This window comes from Hoplias malabaricus, chromosome 1 (genome assembly GCF_029633855.1).
Source record: "Hoplias malabaricus isolate fHopMal1 chromosome 1, fHopMal1.hap1, whole genome shotgun sequence".
In the NCBI taxonomy this organism is placed as follows: domain Eukaryota; kingdom Metazoa; phylum Chordata; class Actinopteri; order Characiformes; family Erythrinidae; genus Hoplias; species Hoplias malabaricus.
The window spans coordinates 69227173-69248990 of NC_089800.1; the positions used below are offsets into that span (position 1 = coordinate 69227173).

At 38.6% G+C, this 21818-nt stretch overlaps 1 protein-coding gene across 2 annotated transcripts in view; it reads left to right on the forward strand.

Moving 5' to 3' along the window:
• The first annotated feature begins 4574 nt into the window (after nucleotides 1–4574).
• The window catches only part of cnksr1 (connector enhancer of kinase suppressor of Ras 1), a 53541-nt gene continuing 36297 nt past the window's right edge, over nucleotides 4575–21818 (forward strand). For both annotated transcript variants that reach the window (XM_066672070.1, XM_066672078.1), the window contains exons 1-4: nucleotides 4575–4731; nucleotides 12667–12824; nucleotides 14183–14385; nucleotides 17684–17768. In XM_066672070.1, the coding sequence (XP_066528167.1) occupies nucleotides 4680–4731; nucleotides 12667–12824; nucleotides 14183–14385; nucleotides 17684–17768 (498 nt within the window). In that variant the 5' untranslated portion in view covers nucleotides 4575–4679. The remainder of the gene's footprint in view (nucleotides 4732–12666; nucleotides 12825–14182; nucleotides 14386–17683; nucleotides 17769–21818) is intronic.

Sequence of the window (21818 nt, forward strand, 5' to 3'; positions counted from 1 at the left end):
TTTGGGACATAATTATACTCAAATAAAGACTATTTTCTTTAACCTTTAAAATCCTCTATTAAAAAGTAGTGACTAATAATTGATTTACTACATGTACTACACATTTTTAGGTATCAGATATTCAGCAGTTACTATAAATTACTGAGTAACTGCTATGAATTTTCCAAAAATATTTTCAATTAATCAGTTACTCCTCTGAATTATTCAGTAACCATAATGGATTGTTAACTATTAATGATTTGGTTATTATTATTAATTCTTCAGTCACTGCTAATTATTCAGCACTTACTATGAATTATCCATAACTAAAAACCCCGTTTACAGAACAAAATTATAAAAAAGATTATTTCCAATTTTTGGAATTGAACATCCTGAATGTATTTGGTTAAAAATAGATGCCTGCAACACACTCCAATAAAGCAGTGTCATGTCTACAGAGTTATATTATCTATTTAATTACTCTTTTTTTAAAGCATTTAGGAAATGAGAATACTGTTGCAGTTTTGCAGTTGCAGAGGAAACTGTTGCTGTTTTGTAAGTGGAATTCTTGCCCATTCTAGCTTGATACAACCCTTTATATACTCAACAGTCTGTCATCAGTGTTGTGTGACTCTTATCTTCATAATGAGTTATAGGAGACAGATCTGCATACAGGAGTCAGGCACATCAATTTCTTTTTGTAGCACATGCATAGGAATGCCTGGAATAGATTTACTGAAATAACCATGGGCTTCCTGGATAAAGGGGTTTCCTTGAATATAGTGAATCTCTCTAAAAGAGAGGTTAAAACAGATTAGGTTAGGTTACAATAGATTTCTGAAGTACCACTGAGTGCAAGAGGCTATGTTTACCACATTGGTTTGACTGTTTCACATGCAGTGCCATCACATAGTTCATATAGGAACATTTCTTAATTCAAAAATGCAAAGATTTTAGGCTTCTCACCAACAAACATAGGTTTCTAACAAACGTAATACTGTGAAAAAGATTCAGAAAACTGAGAATTCTCAGTCCATGTAGAGCAAGGCCAGAAACCATTGTTGGTGGCACTTCATAAGAAACAGTCATGCCTCTTTGGTAATTTTGGGTCAAGTGTTGTAAGCAACATCCTGTATTTGCTTGCAAAACCTGAGCATTTGATGTATGCTCATATTGCATATTTTTCATTTGAATATTAAATTAAAATTTAACTTGTTTATCCCCTTTTTTTTTTTTTTTTTAGTGTGTTGCATTTTACATTTTAAGGTGGCACGGTGGTGCAGCAGGTAGTGTCGCAGTCACACAGCTCCAGGGACCTGGAGGTTGTGGGCAGTCACCCGTCCAGGTGACTGTCTGTGAGGAGTTGGTGTATTCTCCCCGTGTCCGCATGGGTTTCCTACGGGTGCTCCGGTTTCCTCCCTCAGTCCAAAAACACACGTTGGTAGGTGGATTGGCGACTCAAAAGTGTCCATAGGTGTGAGTGTGTGAGTGAATGTATGAGTGTGTGTGTTGCCCTGTGAAGTACTGGTGCCCCCTCCTGGGTGTATTCCTGCCTTGCGCCCAATGATTCCAGATCCCAGACCCTGAACTGGAAAAGTGTATGAAGATAATGAATGAATGATTTACAAAATTCAGTCATGTTTAAGATCCCTGTGAAAAGATATTTAATGAAACTCACCCCCAATCCATACTGCTAATAATATAATTGGCACAGTAATGCATGTGTTTTGGGGATATTCTGTTATCTATAAGCTTTAGTGTAAGGAAACCTCTGCTCAATGATGAGTCTTTTCTGCAGCTCCTCCTTTGTTGCAGACTACTTCTCATCACTTTAACAGCATAGGGAAATCTATGTCTTATATCGTCAGCACTTTGTCTTCTTGAAAAACATTCTATAAATAAAATGAATTTATTAATATTATTATTAAAACTATATAAATTAGAATGTTATTATTGGTAATATTAGAAATCTCGCTGGAAATAAAAAATCTACCATGTTGTTGAGTGCAAACTTTGGAATTCTTTCTTTGCACTTTTTGTCAGTTAAATGTCATAAACATCACTTTATATTGCATTCCAGTTTTGCTGTAAATGGAGTTTAGCAAATATTATATATAATACAGGTGCTGGTCATAAAATTAGAATATCATGAAAAAGTTGATTTATTTCAATAATTCCATTCCAAAAGTGAAACGTGTATATTATACTCATTCATTACACACAGACTGACATATTTCAAGTGTTTATTTCTTTTAGTTTGATGATTATAACTGACAACTAATGAAAACCCCAAATTCAGTATCTCAGAAAATTAGAATATTACTTAAGACCGACACAAAATAGGATTTTTAGAAATGCTGGCCAACTGAAAAGTATGAACATGTACAGCACTCAATACTTAGTTGGGGATCCTTTTTCTGAATTACTGCAGCAATGCGGCGTGGCATGGAGTGGATCAGTCTGTGGCACTGCTCAGGTGTTATGAGAGCCCAGGTTGCTCTGATAGTGGCCTTCAGCTCTTCTGCATTGTTGGGTTTGGCGTATTGCATCTTTCTCTTCACAATACTCCATAGATCTATGGGGTGTAGGTCAGGCGAGTTTCCTGGCCAATTAAGATCATGGTCCTTAAACCAGGTACTGGTAGCTTTGTTACTGTGTGCAGGTGTCAAGTCTTGTTGGACAATGAAATCTGTATTTCCATAAAGTTGGTCAGCAGCAGGAAACATGAATTGCTCTAAAACGTCCTGGTAGACGGCTGCGTTGACCTTGGACCTCAGAAAACACAGTGGACCAACACCAGCAGATGACAGCACCCCAAACCATCACTGACTGTGGAACCTTTGCACTGGACCTCAAGCAACGAGGATTTTGTGCCTCTCCTGTCTTCCTCCAGACTCTGGGACCTTGATTTCCAAAGGAAATGCAACATTTACTTTCATCAGAGAATATAACTTTGTACCACTCAGCAGCAGTCCAGTCCTTTGTGGAAGCAAGATGCTTCTGACATGGACTCTTGTTCAAGAGTGGCTTGACACAAGGAATGCGACGCTGAAACCCATGTCTTGGACACGTCTGTGCGTGGTGGCTCTTGAAGCACTGACTCCAGCTGCAGTCCCGTCTTTGTTAATCTCCCCCACATTTTTGAATGGGTTTTGTTTCACAATCCTCTCCAGGGTGTGGTTATGTCTATTGCATATACACTTTTTTCTACAACATCTTCTCCATCCCTCCACAGTCAGCCTCTTTACAATGACCTTGTGTCTTGCTCTGCTTGTGTCTTTTGGACAACTGTCAAGTCAGCAGTCTTCCTCATGATTGTGTAGCCTACAGAACTAGACTGAGAGACAATTTAAAGGCCTTTGCAGGTGTTTTGAGATAATTAGCTGATTACAGTGTCTTCAATATTGAACCATCCAACCATTATCTGTAACCACTTATCCAATTTAGGGTCGCGGGGGGTCCAGAGCCTACCTGGAATCATCGGGCGCAAGGCGGGAATACACCCAGGAGGGGACGCCAGTCCTTCACAGGGCAACGCAGACACACACACATTCACTCACACATTCACACCTACGGACACTTTCGAGTCGCCAATCCACCTGCAACGTGTGTTTTTGGACTGTGGGAGGAAACCGGAGCACCCGGAGGAAACCCACGCGGACACGGGGAGAACACACCAACTCCTCACAGACAGTCACCCGGAGCAGGAATCGAACCCACAACCTCCAGGCCCCTGGAGCTGTGTGACTGCGATTTTCACAATATTCTAATTTTCTGAGACACTGAATTTGGGGTTTTCATTAGTTGTCAGTTATAATCATCAAATTAAAAGAAATAAACATTTAAAATATACCAGTCTGTGTGTAATGAATGAGTATAATAAATAAAGTTTCACTTTTGGAATGGAATTACTGAAGTAAATCAACTTTTTCATGATATTTTAATTTTATGACCAGCACCAGTATATAATATTATATTACAATTATTATACAATAAATGATTCACTAGCAGTGGGGACTATTCATGTACGGTTTTAAAGAATTGTTAATACCTATGAATTATTCAGTGACTACTATGACACCATGTAACCATCACACCACTGAGTCATTTCTGTTTCTATGGAAAATTACAGTATTGAAACATGGGTGCGGTCACAGCACAATCAATGGAGCTGAAATGTGTTGAACTCATACAGTGCTGAATGAACAGGTACAGTGCTAAAAGTGCTTAATTAATATAGAGTGCAATTAACGCAGAATGTTGTGTTCATTCCTTCAGTTTTATGTTTAATGGTTGTAAAATGATTATTTTTAATCATGTTAAGACTGTGGGAGTGATTTTAAAATAAAGTAAAATGTGTTCAATTACTGTAAACGTTAATGCTATCCAGCAGAGTGAGAGTTTACTAAGGCCAGTGACTTTAAATCTGGCGCTGTAAGTGTTAACTGGGTGTACATTGTGTGTGTGTGTGTGTGTGTGTGTGTGTGTGCGCGCGCGTTTGTGTGAAAAAGGGCAGATTTGTACTTTGTTAAGAAAACACAGTAAATCACCCTTGCCCGCGGCACTTGCGCTCCTCGTCTCTTCTTATTGGCTCTGGAGGGTCCTTCTCTGTGTTACCTGTCTTGTGGGCGTGGTCGCCTCAACCCACCTGTCCCGCCCTCAGCGCGCAACTGAAGGGAGAGTCCAGCGCGTGTCCGGCCATGGAGCCCGTCTCGAGCTGGAACTGCGCGCAAGCGAGCGCCTGGCTCAGAGGTAAGAGCGCAAACACTCAGGTGAGCCCCGTCAGGTGAGCCGTGGGCTCGCGCTCACCTGTTCCGCGCGGGGTCCTGCCTTTCAGAGCCGTTCAAACCGGAGAAAACAAACGCAGTATATATAAGCGACGCCAAAATCCTTAGGGATAAGGGGGAAAGGGAGGAATGAGGAAGTGGAAGTTTTCGGCTGTGTTTACAAGTTGGAGCTGGAAGAGGAGAGAGCTGAACTGTAGACGGGTTTACAGTAAAAATGAAAAGGATTTTAACACGTTTGTGTTGTAGTAAAGTGTAGTTTGTCGTTGAAACAGACACTTTTCCCTAAGACTATAGGAGATATCCTAAACTATTTTTCACTTGCTTTTGCCGCGTAAGTGAACGCTGCATTTGAAGGCAAACTGCGTTATAATTATTAAAGACATTTTAGCGTCAACTCGTCGTTGTTTTGCACTGTTTTGTGCGTTTTGAATGGCGTTTCGTTTCACTAAACCTCTTTAAGTCGTGTATTGGCCTCGTAACTGAAGTTGAAGTTGTATTATTTTCTCTGTCTTCAGCACAGACACTCTCAGCTAGCTTAGCACAGACTACTTCAATTTGTCCAGTTTAATTATATCTAATTAATAAGTGAATGGAGCATCTTGTAACGCACTATTTAACTGAATATTTTGGGTGGAAACTGTTGTAGTATATGTGCTTTTAGCCATTAGCTTTACATTGAAGTGAACATCTGTTAGAGGTGTTGATATTTCACAGTTATTACAAATAAAATTATTACTTCAAAGCCCTGCAACATTTAGTTAGAAAATGGTATTAAGTCCAAGAATATTTGAAGTACTTTATCGTGTATTATTTAAGCAGAATTAAATGGTATATCTCTCAAAACAATGCGTTTTCTAAACCAATGTTTATTCTTGTGTGGCCTAAAAATTCCAGATTTCCAGTAAAGCTGTCTAAAACACAACAGAATGATCTTAATCCGTCAGAAATAAACTACAAACCAGGACTAAATCAGACTTGAATAAAATGAGAAAATTTGAATTATTTAATCAAAAGTCCACCATTCTTTTAAGTCAATCTATCAAAAGTATCCTAAACTCTTTGCAAAGCCGTTAAGACAATATTTCAACAGTGTTTGGCACTATATATAACCATATTAAAGACACAATTCCAGTGAATATAAAGTTGTTAATGTTGTTAAGTTTTTATATGGTAGAATATCATGAGTTAAATAACTAGCCATAGCTGAACAGAGCAGGTTTCCACAAACGAGTAAGGTGGTGATATTAGCAGGTGCTAATTGCATATTCATAGGGCTGAGCATGCTGAATAAAGAGGAGGATGTAGTGTTAATTTTAGGGATTAGTTGATTTGTTCTAGATGCTGGTGCATCTCAATAAATTAGAATATCATCATAAAGTAAATTTACTTCAGTAATTCAAATCAGCAGTGAAACTCATATAGATTCATTACAAACAGAGTGATCTATTTCAAGTGTTTATTTCTTTGAATTTTGATGATTATGGCTTACAGCCAATGAAAACCCAACAGTCATTATCTCAGAATTAGAATATTATATAAGACAAATCTAAAAAAAAAAGATTTTTACATCAGTGCAGCAAGACGCAGAGGCGATCAGCTTGTGACACAGCTGAGGTGTTATCGAAGCCCAGGTTGCTTTGATAGTAGCCTTCAGCTTGTCTGCATTGTTGGGTCTGGTTTCTCTCATCTTCCTCTTGATGACGTCAGGTGAGTTTGCTGGCCAATCAAGCACAGTGTTACTGTGGTTATTAAACTAGTTATTGGTAATATTCGCAGTGTGGACAGGTGCCAAATCTTGCTGGAAAATGAAATCTGCATCTCCATAAAGCTTGTCAGCAGAGGGAAGCTTGAAGTGCTCTAAAATTTCCTGGTACACGGCTGCACTGACTTTGGGCTTGACACAACACGGTGGACCAACACCAGCAGGTGAAATGTCTCCCAAAACCATCACCACACTAGACCTTAGGCAGCTTGGATTGTGTGTCTCTCCACTCTCCCTCCAGACTCTGGGACCTCGATTTCCAAATGAAATGCAAAATTTACTTTCATCTGTAAAGACTTTGGACACAGAGCAACAGTCCAGTCCTTTTTCTCCTTGCCCCAGGTAAGACCCTTCTGGTGTTGTCTCTGGGTCATGAGTGGATCGACACAAGGAATGCAACAGTTGTGGCCCATGTCTTGGACACGTCTGTGTGTGGAGCCTCTTGAAGCACTGACCCCAGCAGCAGTCCACTCCCTGTGAATCTCCCCCAAATCTTTGAATGGCCTTCTGTCAACTCAGCAGTCGTCCCCATGATTGTGTAGCCTACTGAACCAGACTGAGGGTCCAGTTTCAAGGCTAGGAAACCTTTTGTATGTGTTTTGTGTTGATTATTCTACTTTTGAGGTAATGACTTTTGGGTTTTCATTGGCTGTAAGCCATAATTATCAACATTAAAAGAAATAAACAATTGAAATAGACAACTCTGTTTGTTATGAATCTATGAGTTTCACTTCTTGAATTGATTTACAGAAATAAACAATTTGATGATATTGTAATGTGAGACACACCTGTATATAAGATTGATAAACAGATAAACTCTAGGAGTTTATTGGATGTTGAGAGGAACATTAATGTGCCTTAAAAAAATTAATAAATAAAAATAAACAAACTGTGTATCCTAGCAGAATATTCTACGTAGAACCACTCTCTTACCTAAAGAACCATTGAGGAACTTTATAAGGGAAAATATTTGACATTAAACAGACATCGTTATTACCCACATCTGGAGCTATCTAATGTTTTGCTTTGACATTAGTGCAGGCCGTGGAGGCCAAGCAGTGTTTGGTCTGAGGGGAGTATCTGACGTGTTATTAAAGGGGAATCCAACTTCCAACTCAAACTCGGTAGATAAATGGCCAGAATGAGGCCTGACCTGAGATGTAAGCTGTAATTCTGACCTACTTTCTGTTCATATGGCCCTGTCCACACAGCAGGCCTGTAATTTATAATGCATTCATATTCGTATCACATAGGAGGTTCGTGTTTTTAATTCATCGTGCCCTGGAGATGGTGTAGTGTTTATGCATTCTGAACATATTTTAATGGCATGGGGAAAAAGTGCAGAGCTTATAAATAGGCTGTTGGATAAGCGCTGCCCACAACTTTGCAGTGGTTGGAGCCTGAAATATTTGAAGCTTTACAGAAATCTCCTCACCTTACACTGCTGTGTCTACCACACTGCAGCATAAAGGCCAGCACACCTTGCATAACCAGAAATCACCCTGTTTTATAATGGGATGTTAGGGGGAATAAACAAATCTTTATCGAAAGCTTAGCATTTAGCTTAAAATTACCACATGATTGGAAGCGTATGGTTTTATTAATTATATTATGGGCAACACAACCACATCCATGAACTATTTTTGTAAAGATATGAGCTAAAATATTTAAGGGTGAATCCCATTTCACCCATTCGCCTTACCCCTCCATTTTGCCAAGATGTAGCTGTGTCTTGTTGGGAAAGAGGGGTAGGGTCAAGTTGTAGGGTTATATACCACTTGAAACTGAGATTTTTCAGTGGCACACTTCAAACAAAGGGTTATGAATGCCTTGCGAGTTGCTGGGAGCATGTCGGCACAAGTGACCAAAGAAAGCCTCAAATGTCAGTACAGGAGGTCCGAGTTACGATGTTTCGTGGTTACGACACATCTCCCATTTACTGTATAAAGCCTTGTTTCAACTTAAGTGGTTTTGCATCGTAAACGTTGTAACGCGAACTTCGTGTTTAGTGTGTGCGGCGGAAGAATACACGGTTACTCGGCTCGGGACAGGTGTTAATATAGGATAAGTGCTTACAGTATGTTATTTATGTACAGCATGTACGTATGTACCGACTTACACCGAAAATCGGTTTACGACGCAACGTAGGAACGGATCAACATCGTAGGTCGAGGACCCCCTGTATTTTCTCCTTTAAAGCACTATGATAACCACTGTATTTTCTTCATTTAATATAGTTTCCTTGCATTATGTCCATAGTATTATGATGATGTCTCTGAATTTCCAGTTCCACCATACATGGTGAAGCCTTTATTCTAGTGCCTGCGGCTACTGCAGTATTTAAGGAGGGACTGGAAGATTCAAACATATCACAGAGAGTAAGGAATGGGAGATATAGGATTGTGCAACTCTGTTGAATGCACGTGACACCTGAAATTTAACTACATTAAAAACCAGTAGTGTTCTAGATAATCTGCTAATGTTGCAGGGGAAAAAAAGGACAGGGCTTCTGATTTCTGGCTTCTGCTAGCTCGCTTCTTACTGCAGTGAGCTGTATACGGCTCTTTCTTGTTGAAAAGAGCAGACACTGAAAGAGGTTGTTCTGAACAGGGCTGTTTAGACAGGGGAGGACTCTGCTGTGGTGTTTGATCCTTTTGGTATTTTGACCAAAGCATGTCATAGACTTCAGAAACCCCAGAACCATGTTCACTTGTGGATAATGGGTAGAATATATCCCTTTGGGTTGTGATAGTGTTCTGATGTAACATTTTTAAGTTGTAGTTACAAAAAAGTTGGGCCACGGAAAATGTAAATGAAAAGAGAATCCATTGATATGCAAATCATTGAAAATAGTGAAAGCTGATACATTTTATTGTTTTATGAACAACACATTTTAAATGTAATGGCAGCAACATGTTTTCAAGTTTAATTAGCAACAGGTCAGTGAAAGGATTATATAATAACATTTAAAAGCTTTAGAAAATCCAGAGAAATGTGAATGAAATGGACAAGTTCCAAAACCAGTATTGACTGGCTGTGATCTTCAGGCTGTCAGACGGCACTGAATTAAAAACAGGCATTGCATGGGCTCAGAAACATTTCAGAAAATCAGTGTCTGTTAAAACAGTTTTTTTTGCTGCATCCAAAAATGCAAGTTAAATCTCTGTCATGCAAAGAAGAAACCATAAATAAACAGGATCCAGAAATGCAGCTGCCATCATGGCCTGAACTCATTAAAGATGGGCCTAAGTGAAGTGAAAAAGTCTTGTGGTCTGACAAATCAAAATCAACAGCAATTGGTCTCATATTTCCAAACATACAAAAATTGTGGAAGTGCTGTTAAAAGACAAGGTGATACAGCACAGCGGTAAACACTTCCCTGTTTCAACTTTTTTCAAAACATGTTGCTGGCATTAAAATAAAAATAAGTAAATATTTTTCCAAAAACAATACAATTTCACATTTTCAACATTTGAAATATTGTCTTAGTACAATTTTTTGTTAAATACACAGTTTACGTCATAGCATTCAGATTTGCATTTTATATTTTTAGATTTTTTTCTAGAATTTGTGAATTTTTTAGAATAGTTTATAAAGCAATGTCTGTATTTTGTTTATTTTTGTTTAATGCAGTTTTGTGATGCTTTTTCTTTTTATGGACAGTTGTCAATAGAATGTAAATGTACACAAAAGAAATGATTAGATATAAGATGTTTGATGGTTTGATTTAACTGGTATTATATACGGTTGAGTTTGTTAATGTTCGTTTTAGCTGTTATAGAAGACACATTGTTATGCATCAAAAGTGGCCCAACTGGAACCAGCCACATTACAGGTTTATCATATTTGGAACGAGGGCCAAAAATCGCCTGAAAGCAACCAGCCGTGTTGTTTGTGTGGCATTTCAGTTTGGGGTCAAATATGGATCAGTTCTAAGCAGCCGCGCTTCAGGCTTATCCTCACATTTGAATTCTGGGACGAGATTAGAAATAGTAACCAACACTATTGTGTCATAGTAACAGTCAAGATTAGTTATTTTTGGATTCCCTTATGAGGAAATCATTGTGTTATTGCCTGCTTAACAAGACCTGATTCTGCTGTTGTTACATACAGGTTAACCCTTCATTGCCTATTCAGAAATGGCTTTCTGCAGTTGACTACCTGCTTTCAATAGTGGTTTCCCTTGGTAGTGAGAAATTATATGATCATAGTGTGTCCAACAATAAAGGCAGCATGTAGCTCCTTTTATATAGTGATAGACAATATAGTAGCACACAGAAACCACATGTTCGTCCATTTCACTAAGGCCAATGTAGACTCGCAGCTCACTAGTGCTTAAATCGTTAATCATGATGTACGGGAACACAGAGAATGGAGTCATCCAGCAATTGTGTCATTTCCAACCATTAGTCAGATTGTAATCAATTGAGTCTACCTCATCATGTTTCAGTTAACTTTTTGAACTTACGCACTTATGACTAAACATGGCAAAAGCTAGAATGGAGGGGAAAAAAAGAGAACAAAGTGATAATGGCTAAAAAAAAAAAAAACTCGCCCCTGGGCGCGCTCATTAAATTCAGTTGAAGACGGCTATTTGGGGGGGGGGGGGGGGGGGGACGGGACTCAGCTGTTGTGCTTGATCCCTGTAGTAGTTTGACCAAACATGCCAGACTTCTAATTAAGTCCCCCAAGTAGCGGTGTTAACTTGTGTGAAGAGGTATAACATGTCCCCTTTAATGTTGCTTCCCTATAATAAGAGATTAAACAGAGAGTCTCAATTAATAAAGGAAGCATGTAATATGAAAAAAAGGCTACCATTGTGCTCTCCCTTTTATCTGAACATGGCTTATTGAATACATACATTTTCACAGTAGGTGCTTTTCAAAACCCCAATGTGAACCCACTTTGCTCACAAGCAGCTAGCTCAGCATACAGTTAAAATATTTCACACACGGGGAGCCAACAGTGTCCCAGTTAATCTAATGAAGTTACAGGGGAAACAATGTGCAATATTAATTAAAATTGTGTTGATTTCCATTCGGGCGGCACGGTGGAGCAGTAGGTAGTGTTGCTGTCACACAGATCCAGAGATCTGGAGGTTGTGGGTTCAAGTCCCGCTCCGGGTGTCTGTCTGTGAGGAGTTTGGTGTGTTCTCCCCGTGTCCGCGTGGGTTTCCTCTAGGTGCTCTGGTTTCCTCCCACAGTCCAAAAACACACATTGGTAGGTGTATTGGCGACTCAAAAATGTCCGTAGGTGTGAGTGTGTGTGTGTGTGTGTGTGTGTGTGTGTGTGTGTGTGTGTGTGTGTGTGTGTGTGTGTGTGTGTGTGTGTGTGTGTGTGTGTGTGTGTGTGTGTGTGTGTGTGTGTGTGTGTGTGTGTGTGTGTGTGTGTGTTGCCCTGTGAAGGACTGGCGCTCCCTCCAGGGTGTATCCCCGCCTTGTGCCCAATGATTCCAGGTAGGCTCTGGACCCACCGCGATCCTGAACTGGATAAGCTGTTACAGTTAATGAATGAATGATTTCCATTCAGCAGAAAGAGGCTGTAGGGAACATCATCAACAAGATCCTAAGTACATTTTATAGACAAACTTAGATATGTATTGACTGATCTTAGATCGGTGCTGCTGTTACCAGTGATCTACATTATCTGCATGCTGCACACACCTGAGAATTCATTCCATAACACACATGCTTCCTCTTGTTAGGGCATGTAGACTGTGGCTAGTAGGTCATGTTTTAACTCCCAGTTGAGCATTAAGACTAAAATTGTCCAATTTTGGAAATCCTCTATTTTATTAAACATATCTGAAATGACTAATTATATTGACTTTGTTGAATTAAATACATGTATCTCCAAAACTGCCACTTTACTGGACAATAAGGACAAAACTTATTACATTTCAGTGTAGTCAATGTAAAAAAATTTTTTATGTAATTAAGTAATTTTGGAGAATTTCTGTTGGTGCATTTACCATGAAATTTTCACACAATGTGAAGGACAGCTGCTTTGTTCAAATGATGTAGCAAAATAAAAATCACAAAACAAAAATGGAGATGCGTGTTTTTCCCTTGGACAGTGATGATATGCTTATTAATTGCTTTGTCCTGAGATGGTAAATGTATGTCTGTGTCTGTCTAGGTCTGGATGTGTCTCTGCAGCAGTATACGTTTGAAGAATGGAAGCTGAATGGAGCAGCGCTGCTGCAGTTATCTTGTGCACAGCTGGAAAAAATGGGAGTGCACAAGATTGGCCATCAGGAGCTCATCCTGGAGGCAGTGGAGAAACTCTGCAGCCTGGTACGACCTGCCTCTTTTTGTGTTTGTGTGTGTTATCTGTGTTAGTGCTCAATTCTTCTGAGGTTGTTGAAAATGACAGTCCCATCTTGTGTTTTTTTTTTTTAAAACCTATTGCAATATAAATATGAGTTAAATGTATTTACATGAGTTCATAAGGAACATTTCCTGTTTATTTTTATGTAATAATCTAGGGGAGATCTAAAAAGCTCTTACTGGATTCAGTGTGCCATGTTAGAATAATGTCTTATACTCTTATAATGTTTTAGATACACTCTAAATGAAAAATTATTATTGAATGTTATTGGCTGGGATGATGCAGTGGTGCTGCAGTTAGTGTCACAGCCACAGTTCTAGGGTATTGTGTGTGTTTGTGTGCGCACGCACACGCGCAGTGATCTTGTGTAGCTCTGGGCCTGCCTGTGTATATGTGTTTGTCTGCATCTAGGAACAAAAGGGGTTTTGTTAACCACTGTGTTGCATCACTTCATTCCGAATTAACGGTGCCATCACAGATGTGCAAGTCACCAGTGTCATGTTCACTGATGAATGGGAATACCATCACAGATTCTGCTTTTTGAACTGTTCGCTTATAACAAGCCAGAGTGTTCATCTCCTCAGTAGCCCAGAGGATGTGGCATTCTTGAATTTTCTACTTCTCCTTAGTCCATCTTAAATGAGCTTTGGCTTACAGAAGATGGTTGCATTTCTGGATCTTTTTATGTTTGTTTTTCTTTGCACTGTGACAAACTGTTTTCATAGACAGTAGTTTGGGGGAAGTGTTTCTGAGCCCATGCAGTGATTTCCACTACACAATCTTGTCTGTTTTTAATGCAGTGACACCTGAGGGGCATTTAACCAGTACTGGTTTTGCACCTTGTGCCTATTATACAGAGATTTCTTTATAAGATTATCTGAATCTTTTAATAATGCTATGTACTGTAGATGAAGTCCCTTACTATTTTAAATTGAGAAACTTGATTCTTATGTTTGTTTCTCTGTACGAAAGGCTCTTTTTAACCTTGATTATCTCACGGACCTCTTGCCAATTACTTAGATTTAGCATTGGAGCATTACACAACTTGACCAGTCTTGTGTTCCTGGTCCCAAATTATAAATGAGTGAATAATTTTCAAATGTCTGTGCTTAAGTTTCCTCCCACAATTCAAAAACCCATGTTGTTAGGTCATGTAGGATTAGCCATGTAAAATTGTTCATAGGTATGAGTGTGTGAGGCCTTGTGATGGACTAGCACCCTGAGCAGGGTGTGTCCTGCCCGGTGAATCCGGGGAGGTTCCAGACCCACCCAGATGTAGATCATGTTTGTTGTTATATATATATATTCATGTGTGTGTTTTCAGACATACAGCGTGTGTGGAGAGACAGTGCGCAGTGTAGCTGAGAAGCTGAGAGCTGTGGCTCACTCTCTGCAGATGGGAGTTCAAAGTCGCTGGCGAGTGAACACTTATGATGGACAGAGCGCCACCCAACTGCCAGCACAGGTACTACAGGCTGTGTTGGAACTCATCACTGCATCCAAGGGACTCTTCTACTTATTACAAAGGTAAACAAACAAACTCTCTCACACACACACACACACACACTATGGTGGACAGACATCCAGATTTAGGCTGGACAGTCTGGTTTTTCTCCCAGTACTCCCTGTACTGCAGTTCCTGGACGGAGAGTAAATAGTCCTCCTGTAGCAAATTAGCTAAACCTTTCATTTTGGACTGATTTCATTTTTTTTCCCACTGGCTCATGCACATATCAGAATCTGTATTCTGATAAAAATTTGTATTTAATAAGTGTAATATCATTATGAGACATCATAGCTCATCAACTGGCTACTGCAGAAGCTTAGGCCTCACCTGTGCATTTTCGGCGATGAGCACAGGATGGAGAAATGAGATGAGTTCTCTTGAGGCACGTAGTGCCAAGTCAAAGTTGCAGATCTGTGTGAATTTTGCGGAAGGGTGTGTGGACTTTTCTCACAAATTCCTGGCCAAAAGCAAACTTTTGGAATGTCGAGATAAAATAATAATTAATGTTATATATGTCTTGTTCAGGATTGTGAACTCTAATGTTTTCATTTTGTGTATTTATTATTATGCCTCCGTGTTTCTGGTATAATGTCCTCCATATGGTGTTTGTGATGTCCTTCTTTTTGGGATAATGAAAATGGAAACTCTAAAGCACACACGCACGCACGCAGACACACTGCAGCTCATATTCTACAATCATATGCAGAGAGATTGAGAGTAGATAGAGGGTGGAGACAACCTATTATCCAAGATTTCGAGAATATTTATGTTTGAATCCTACTTTGCCATCACTCTGGTCTTTAGTTCTCTCCACAGATTCTCCATGAGATTCAGGTCTAGACTCTGGCTGTACCACTCCAATATTTTGGTATTTATTTCTGTTCACCATGTCTTGACTACTTGTCAGCACTTGCCAGTGCTGCCCAACAACAAGTTTTTCTACAGAGTGATTGGTGTTTTCTCCCAACCACAGAACTGATGATTAAAAGTCTTCTTTGTTATGTGGTCAGTAGGGCAACAAGATGTTTTCAAGAATATGAGACACATGGAGTTGTTTGGACACAGTGATGTGGCTATTGCTGGGTGAAAGAAGGAGAAGCACTCAACCTAAAAATACCGTGGTCAAGCGTGATGGTGGGAATGTAATGCTTTGGGCTTTTTTTTCTTCAGCCAGTAGGTCATGGCAAACTTAAGTGTCATGGGAAAAGACCAATCCATACTGATTTTGGTGGAATACATTAGGCATTCTGCAGAGCAAACTTGGCTTTGCGCACCATAGACAGTGCAATTGTGGCTGACTATACTGAAATGAAATTACACACTAATACTATGCAGTATTTACTGTGTACTAACCTTTAAAGGGTCAGTTCAATAGGCTGTTCTACAAAACATTAAATTACTACACTGTTTCTTACTAACAGTATGTGATGAACGGTTGCTGTGACAACGCACATCATACCAAAACTGTCTGTCATCAAGGCTGAAACTCAAAAATCTCCCTCCATATTGCATAGTGCACAGTGTAGGGCAAACAATAATGGTTTCTGCACTAAAATAGTGCTTTGTATGTCAGAAAAAACATTTATATTGGTTTAACAGTCTACAAATTAGTGCACTGTCTGTGTAGCTTTGTCTGTGTAAGTTTTATGTGATGTGCAATGTGTAGGGAATAGGGCGTTATTAGGATCAGAGGTTTTTTTCCCAGATGGAGAAGCTCTTCCTTTTTCCATTTCCCATTAGATTGTTGGCAATAATATCCATCAATGGACTGGTACTAAGTATGCACTGTGGAGTTTTTAGCATACTCAGCTTTGACATTTTTAACTACTACATACTCATTGAAACACTATTTAGATTTAGTGTTCAGTGTGCAATTGGGAAGCAGCTACTGTCCCTTTTAAAGACCCAAACAGCTGCTATTGTGTTTATAGGTAGGAAAACCCAGAACCATTTATCACTTAGACATAGACGATTCTGGGGATCTACTGTTCTCAGAGCAAAACAACCCCCCCCCCCTTTTTTTTTAAAGAGTAAGAAGCCAACTGTATTTTGTTTGTGGTTGTGGATTAATTTATCATTTTTATTGTTTGAATTATGACAGAAGCACTCTTGTAGTTCCAGTTGTTTAGTTTTATATTGCTTTTTTTATTATTATTATTATTATTATTATTGTGTTTACTTTCATCGAAATGGAATTTTCAACATTCGATGGCCCATAGTCCAACCACCTCCAGATTGTGTTTCTCAGCCAACGCACAGAAATGGCCTGAGCCATTTAAGGCTGAGGCAGGCAAGGATATTCCCATTTTTTCCCATTAACAGCCAGGGCTGTGTATAAACAACGTACATTCTTCCAGCACTCCACAGTCTCTGAATTTTATAAAATGTGGATTAAAATTGTGAACATTGCCTTTTAATTGTGATGTTTAGTTCCTTTTTCTTTCTTTTTTTAGCCTTAGTTTATTCAATTTTTGTCATCTTTGATTTAATTAACTACCTTTTGTGCATGCTCAGACAGGTTATGTAGACGTCACCCAAATTTTCAAACAAGGATTTGAAATATGAAACATAAAAGTAAAGTGATCAAGAATCTACCATTTGGAGCTAACCAGCCAGGGACCAGACCGGAACCCCATCAAAAATCTGTGTATAGAAATACAGACCAGTGATAAGAAAACAGCTTGTTAGCAATTAAAAAATATGAACATGGAAATAGTTAAAGAACAGTATTATCAACATCTCCAGCACAATGTCTTACTGTCTTCTGTCATGTGTTTATGTATCCAGCTGAAAGAAACTTGTTGTTCAAATATGAATGGATTATACCCCATAATTTGGCAGGGTTATGAATCATTTTGACCTTAAGTTTGTAATTAACTTTGCACAAGTAGCCATAGCAGTAAATACTAGCATTTTGGTGTAATGAACTGCATTATGTGAAGAGAATAAAATGAAATTAAAACAAGAATTTATAAAGGATTAATTAATGGTATGATTCACATGTCACAGGGTTTGTGCCACTAACTACATAGTTACACAAGTGAGGTCAGGCATGTCACATGTTCAGTTAAAAAATAAAAAAGTGTTGAGGGTCATTTAATGAGAACAGGGAGCGTTAAGGTTAAGTGTTTCTCAAAGAGGGGAGAAATGAGCAACTAGTCATTTACTCCAATGCTGATTCTTTACTTTATGAACCAGTCCATCTACTGACACCTATCAACCTGAGAGTTTCGGAGATATTTTTATTTTATTATTATTTTTTTTTACTACACCTACTTTAAACATGACCCCTCCCCCCTTTTTTCTTTTTTTAAACAGGTATCATTATACACAGTTTACAGAACAGAGTTCCAATAAGAACATCATCACTCTCTGTACCGATTTGGGCTCTACGGTTCATAAGGTTAGTACTCATGCTTGTTCCTTCTGTATGTGCTGCAGAATCTGTGGGCTAAATTTTTGCTGGACATTTGGATTGATTATTAAATGTGTGAATGTGTGCTGGTCTGAAAATTGGGTAGAATGGAAGTATAGTGGATTATTGTCCTATCTGATGAATGTTTGTCCTGAAATATGAGAAGATATTTAGTAGAATTGACCTGAATATTCAACTATTCGGATATTGGTTCAATTTTGTATAAAATTTAAATATTCATACAGCGCCCTCCATAATTATTGGCACCCATGGTTAAGAAGTGTTCTTTGGCTTCTAATAAATTCTTAAAATAAAATAAAAAATATATATATATATTAGGACAACAATGCAAATAAAAAGAGAAAAAATTAAGCTTTAATTCAAGTGCCTTTATTTGGCAGGAAAAAAATCACACATTAAGAAATCATTTGAATGAAATCATGTCTCCCCTGGTGTTAGTACTTTGTACAACCTCCTTTGGCCAGCAAGACAGCACTTAACCTTCTCCTGTAACTCTTCACAAGATGGAGAATACAGAAAGAGTAATCTTTGACCATTCCTCTTTGCCTCTCTAAATCGTCCAGAGTCCTGAGTCTTCTCCTGTGCACTCTCCTCTTCAGCTCACCCCACAGGTTTTCTATTGGGTTGAGGTCTGAGGACTGAGATGGCCATGAAAGGAGCTTGATTTTGTACCTTGTGAATCATTTTTGAGTAGATTTGGTCACATCTTTAGGGTCATTATCTTGCTGAAAGTCCCAGTGATGACCCATCTTCAGCTTTCGGGCAGAGGTCACCAGATTCTGATTCAAAATGTCCTGATATTTCAAAGAGTTCACCAATCCTCCCCAATACTTATCTGTGTACTCATCCTTGGACCAGACGCCTTTAGTGTTTGTTGCATTTATGCTTATAAGTCAGAAAAGGCTTTCTCTGTTGCATGCCACCAAACAGCTTGTTGGCATGTAGATAGTGCCTGATATTTGTTTGGGAGACCTTCATAACCCCAAGATGCTATCATTTGATTCAATTCTCTTACAGTGAGCTTTGGAGAACTTTTTACTTCTCTTACCATCCTTGTGCATGGTAAAAATTGTTTTAATTTTTATTTATTCCCCCCCCCCTAAATGTAGGCTATTGATATCAATAAAGTCGAACTGCAGTATGTTGTAATATTCTCTGATCCTGAGAGGAAATATGACGATTCCACATTACAGTCCATAACACATTGTTTTATTGCTAATAGGTGAAAAAAACAGGGCCAAACATGGCAAGAAGGAAAAACAGCCTCTACAGGGCTAGCTAACAACTAAAAAACATTTTCTGTTGTGCACCCCTTTACATGTATTTAGCCTCTTCAGCGCTAAAACACAACTCTGTGCTCCTGGAAACCTCCCACTCCACCCATATTCAGGCTCTTCAACATAAGTCCTTCAATGATTGAACATAAAATAACCTCACAATGCATTTCTTCCCTTAAAATACTAAACAACATACAACGAAGCACAGTGATGCCATAGTTTATTTTGTCAGCTTCCTACCTAAGGATAGACCACCACCTCCACAAAGGGCTGGTTAACCAGTGCATACACTGTGCCCTTAAGAGAGGCTAAGATGCAAACTGTGGAGTGAGCTGCAGCACTCTTCAAGAAAAACTGCCTGGAGATTGCCCCTGGGGTGAAATTTCATATTTTATATATTCTGCTGCAGGTCCAGAGCCTTAAATTGTATTCAGAACAGCCCTGATGTTTAGACAGAATGCTTAGTTGAATTAAAACATACCAATTAGCATAAATAACAATTAACATTTTATTTAGGGGGGAAAAAAAGAAAAGAAGTTGAAATATGCTATGTTCACAATCGCTAACATCAATATCACATTTAAAACCAGTTAAATTTTAGGCTACATTTTATATAGGCTATATTGTTGTCAAAACTGACAATTGTCATTTTTAATGCTAATACAGTTACCATAAAATGACAAAAGATTGGGAGAATATTTGAATTTTGAATTGCAATTATATGTTACAAAAATCACTAAGTACATCTTATATAATGTTTAGACCAGTCAGAGTGAATCAAACACTGCTGTGTGCATAAAAACAACAACTACAATTGAATGACAGGCATCCTACATTCAGCATTCAAAATTAAAGCCTGATTTATTTAAAAAAAAAAAAAGTATAGAATTAATATAATTTGTAATTCCAGTTTAAATCACAACAGAAAATTACTGGTCAGTAAAATAATTTATAATTTCCTCATCATTCAGTCCTAATTTATTACATCAGACTTCTCAACATCTCAGTGGACAGAGTAAACAGAGTAGCCTTGCTATCCAATAAGGTTTCAAAATTCTGTTCACCATGATTATGTAATTCTTACCTCTCTGCTTGCCACGGGATAACATTTAATACTGTTTATGAGCAGAATAAGATGTGTCTGGTGTTATCTACAATGCACAGTTACATTTTTTGCATCAGTTTTGACCCTGTAGTTTAGGTCTAGTGCATTGTGAACCAAACGGAAGGCTGCAGAACTGCAGTTTTCAATTGAAGTCAGAGCTACTACTTCACCAGTTAGTACATGTTTATGCCAAGTGTCTGGAGGAAGCAGAACTGTTTTAGATCTATATCTTTAAATGTGTTGCTTATATTGTGTTGAAGCTTGGATATGTAGACTCCACCTCAGTCTACACAGAGAGAGAGAGAGAGAGAGAGAGAGAGAGAGAGAAATATGAGGAGTGTGGGGTGAAAGTCATTTGTTTTTTGGATGGAAGGAGGTAACAGAAGAATGGGCGGATAAGTGGGGCAAAGGAAGGAGGGTGATGCAGTCCTTTAAATGTAAGGACCCACCCACACACACTCACTCTCAGATCATACTGGATTAGCACATCAACAGTAAGTAATAGTTTATTTTGCAATTAATAGCAAATAGGCTTTTACACTCACTCACTCATTCATTAATTCACTCACTCATTCTCCCTCTCTCTTTCTTTCCTTAGACCTTCAAGTTTCAGGCTTTAATTTTCAAACACTTCAAGGAAGAGTAACTCATTTATTGATCTCTCTCTCTCTCTCTCTCTCTCTCTCCCAAACCCAAACCAGCGTTTACAATACACTTAAACCTGTTATTTGTCTTCATTATTATCAGTGTGTGTGTGTTTGTGTGTCCTTTGTTGGGGAGTGTTCTGTTTTTCTTTTTTCTTTAGAATCATTAATAAACAGTAAAGTTTACAGCCACATTTTCTGCTCTTTGTGATGTCACACATACCAGCAAAGTTATAAGGAGTGTAAGTCCAGCCAATTAGAAATGAGCTTGTTTTTACCTACAACAGTTTTAAAGCCACATTAACAAAAAAGAGCCTGATACATTCTATGGAAAACAGAGTTTGGAAAATGGTTCTTTAAAACATTCTTGATACAGCTGTCATAGAAAACGGCCTCTTTGCAGTAATAGCTTCTGCTTTTCTTAGAAAGATCAACAGTTGATGTTGGAATGTTTCTGTGAGGATTTGGTGACAATCGGCCTTGAGAGTGTTAGTGAGGCCAGGTATTGATTTTGGATGATTAGTTCTGGAACAAGACTGTGGTGCACACTTACTGGCTCATGGATGCTGATGGTAAAGTTAGTTTATGTATTGTTTGATACTCAGTAATTCTGAAGTAATATTCATGTTGTATGAGTGTTGTATTTGAATACTAAGCCCCAGAGATATAAAGATTATAGGCTACTCTGCATTTCTTGCATTTTTTCAAGATAAGTAATGCAAGCTGTATCCTGCTTTGTGTGTGCATGCTAAAATACTTTAGACAATGTGTGTTTGTGTTGAATGAGTGTGTATTTGTGTACACGTGTAGAGAGATGAAGAATACAGTCTCTGAGTCAGTGTACAGTGAGAAGGAAAAACACCATTAAACAACAGAGAGGGGAAGGAAAGTGTGGAAATGAGACGGGGGGGGCTTTAAATAATGAGGCAAACTTAAGAAATAACTGACCTGCCTCAACGTTAATCAACCGCTGTCACATGATTAAACAAAT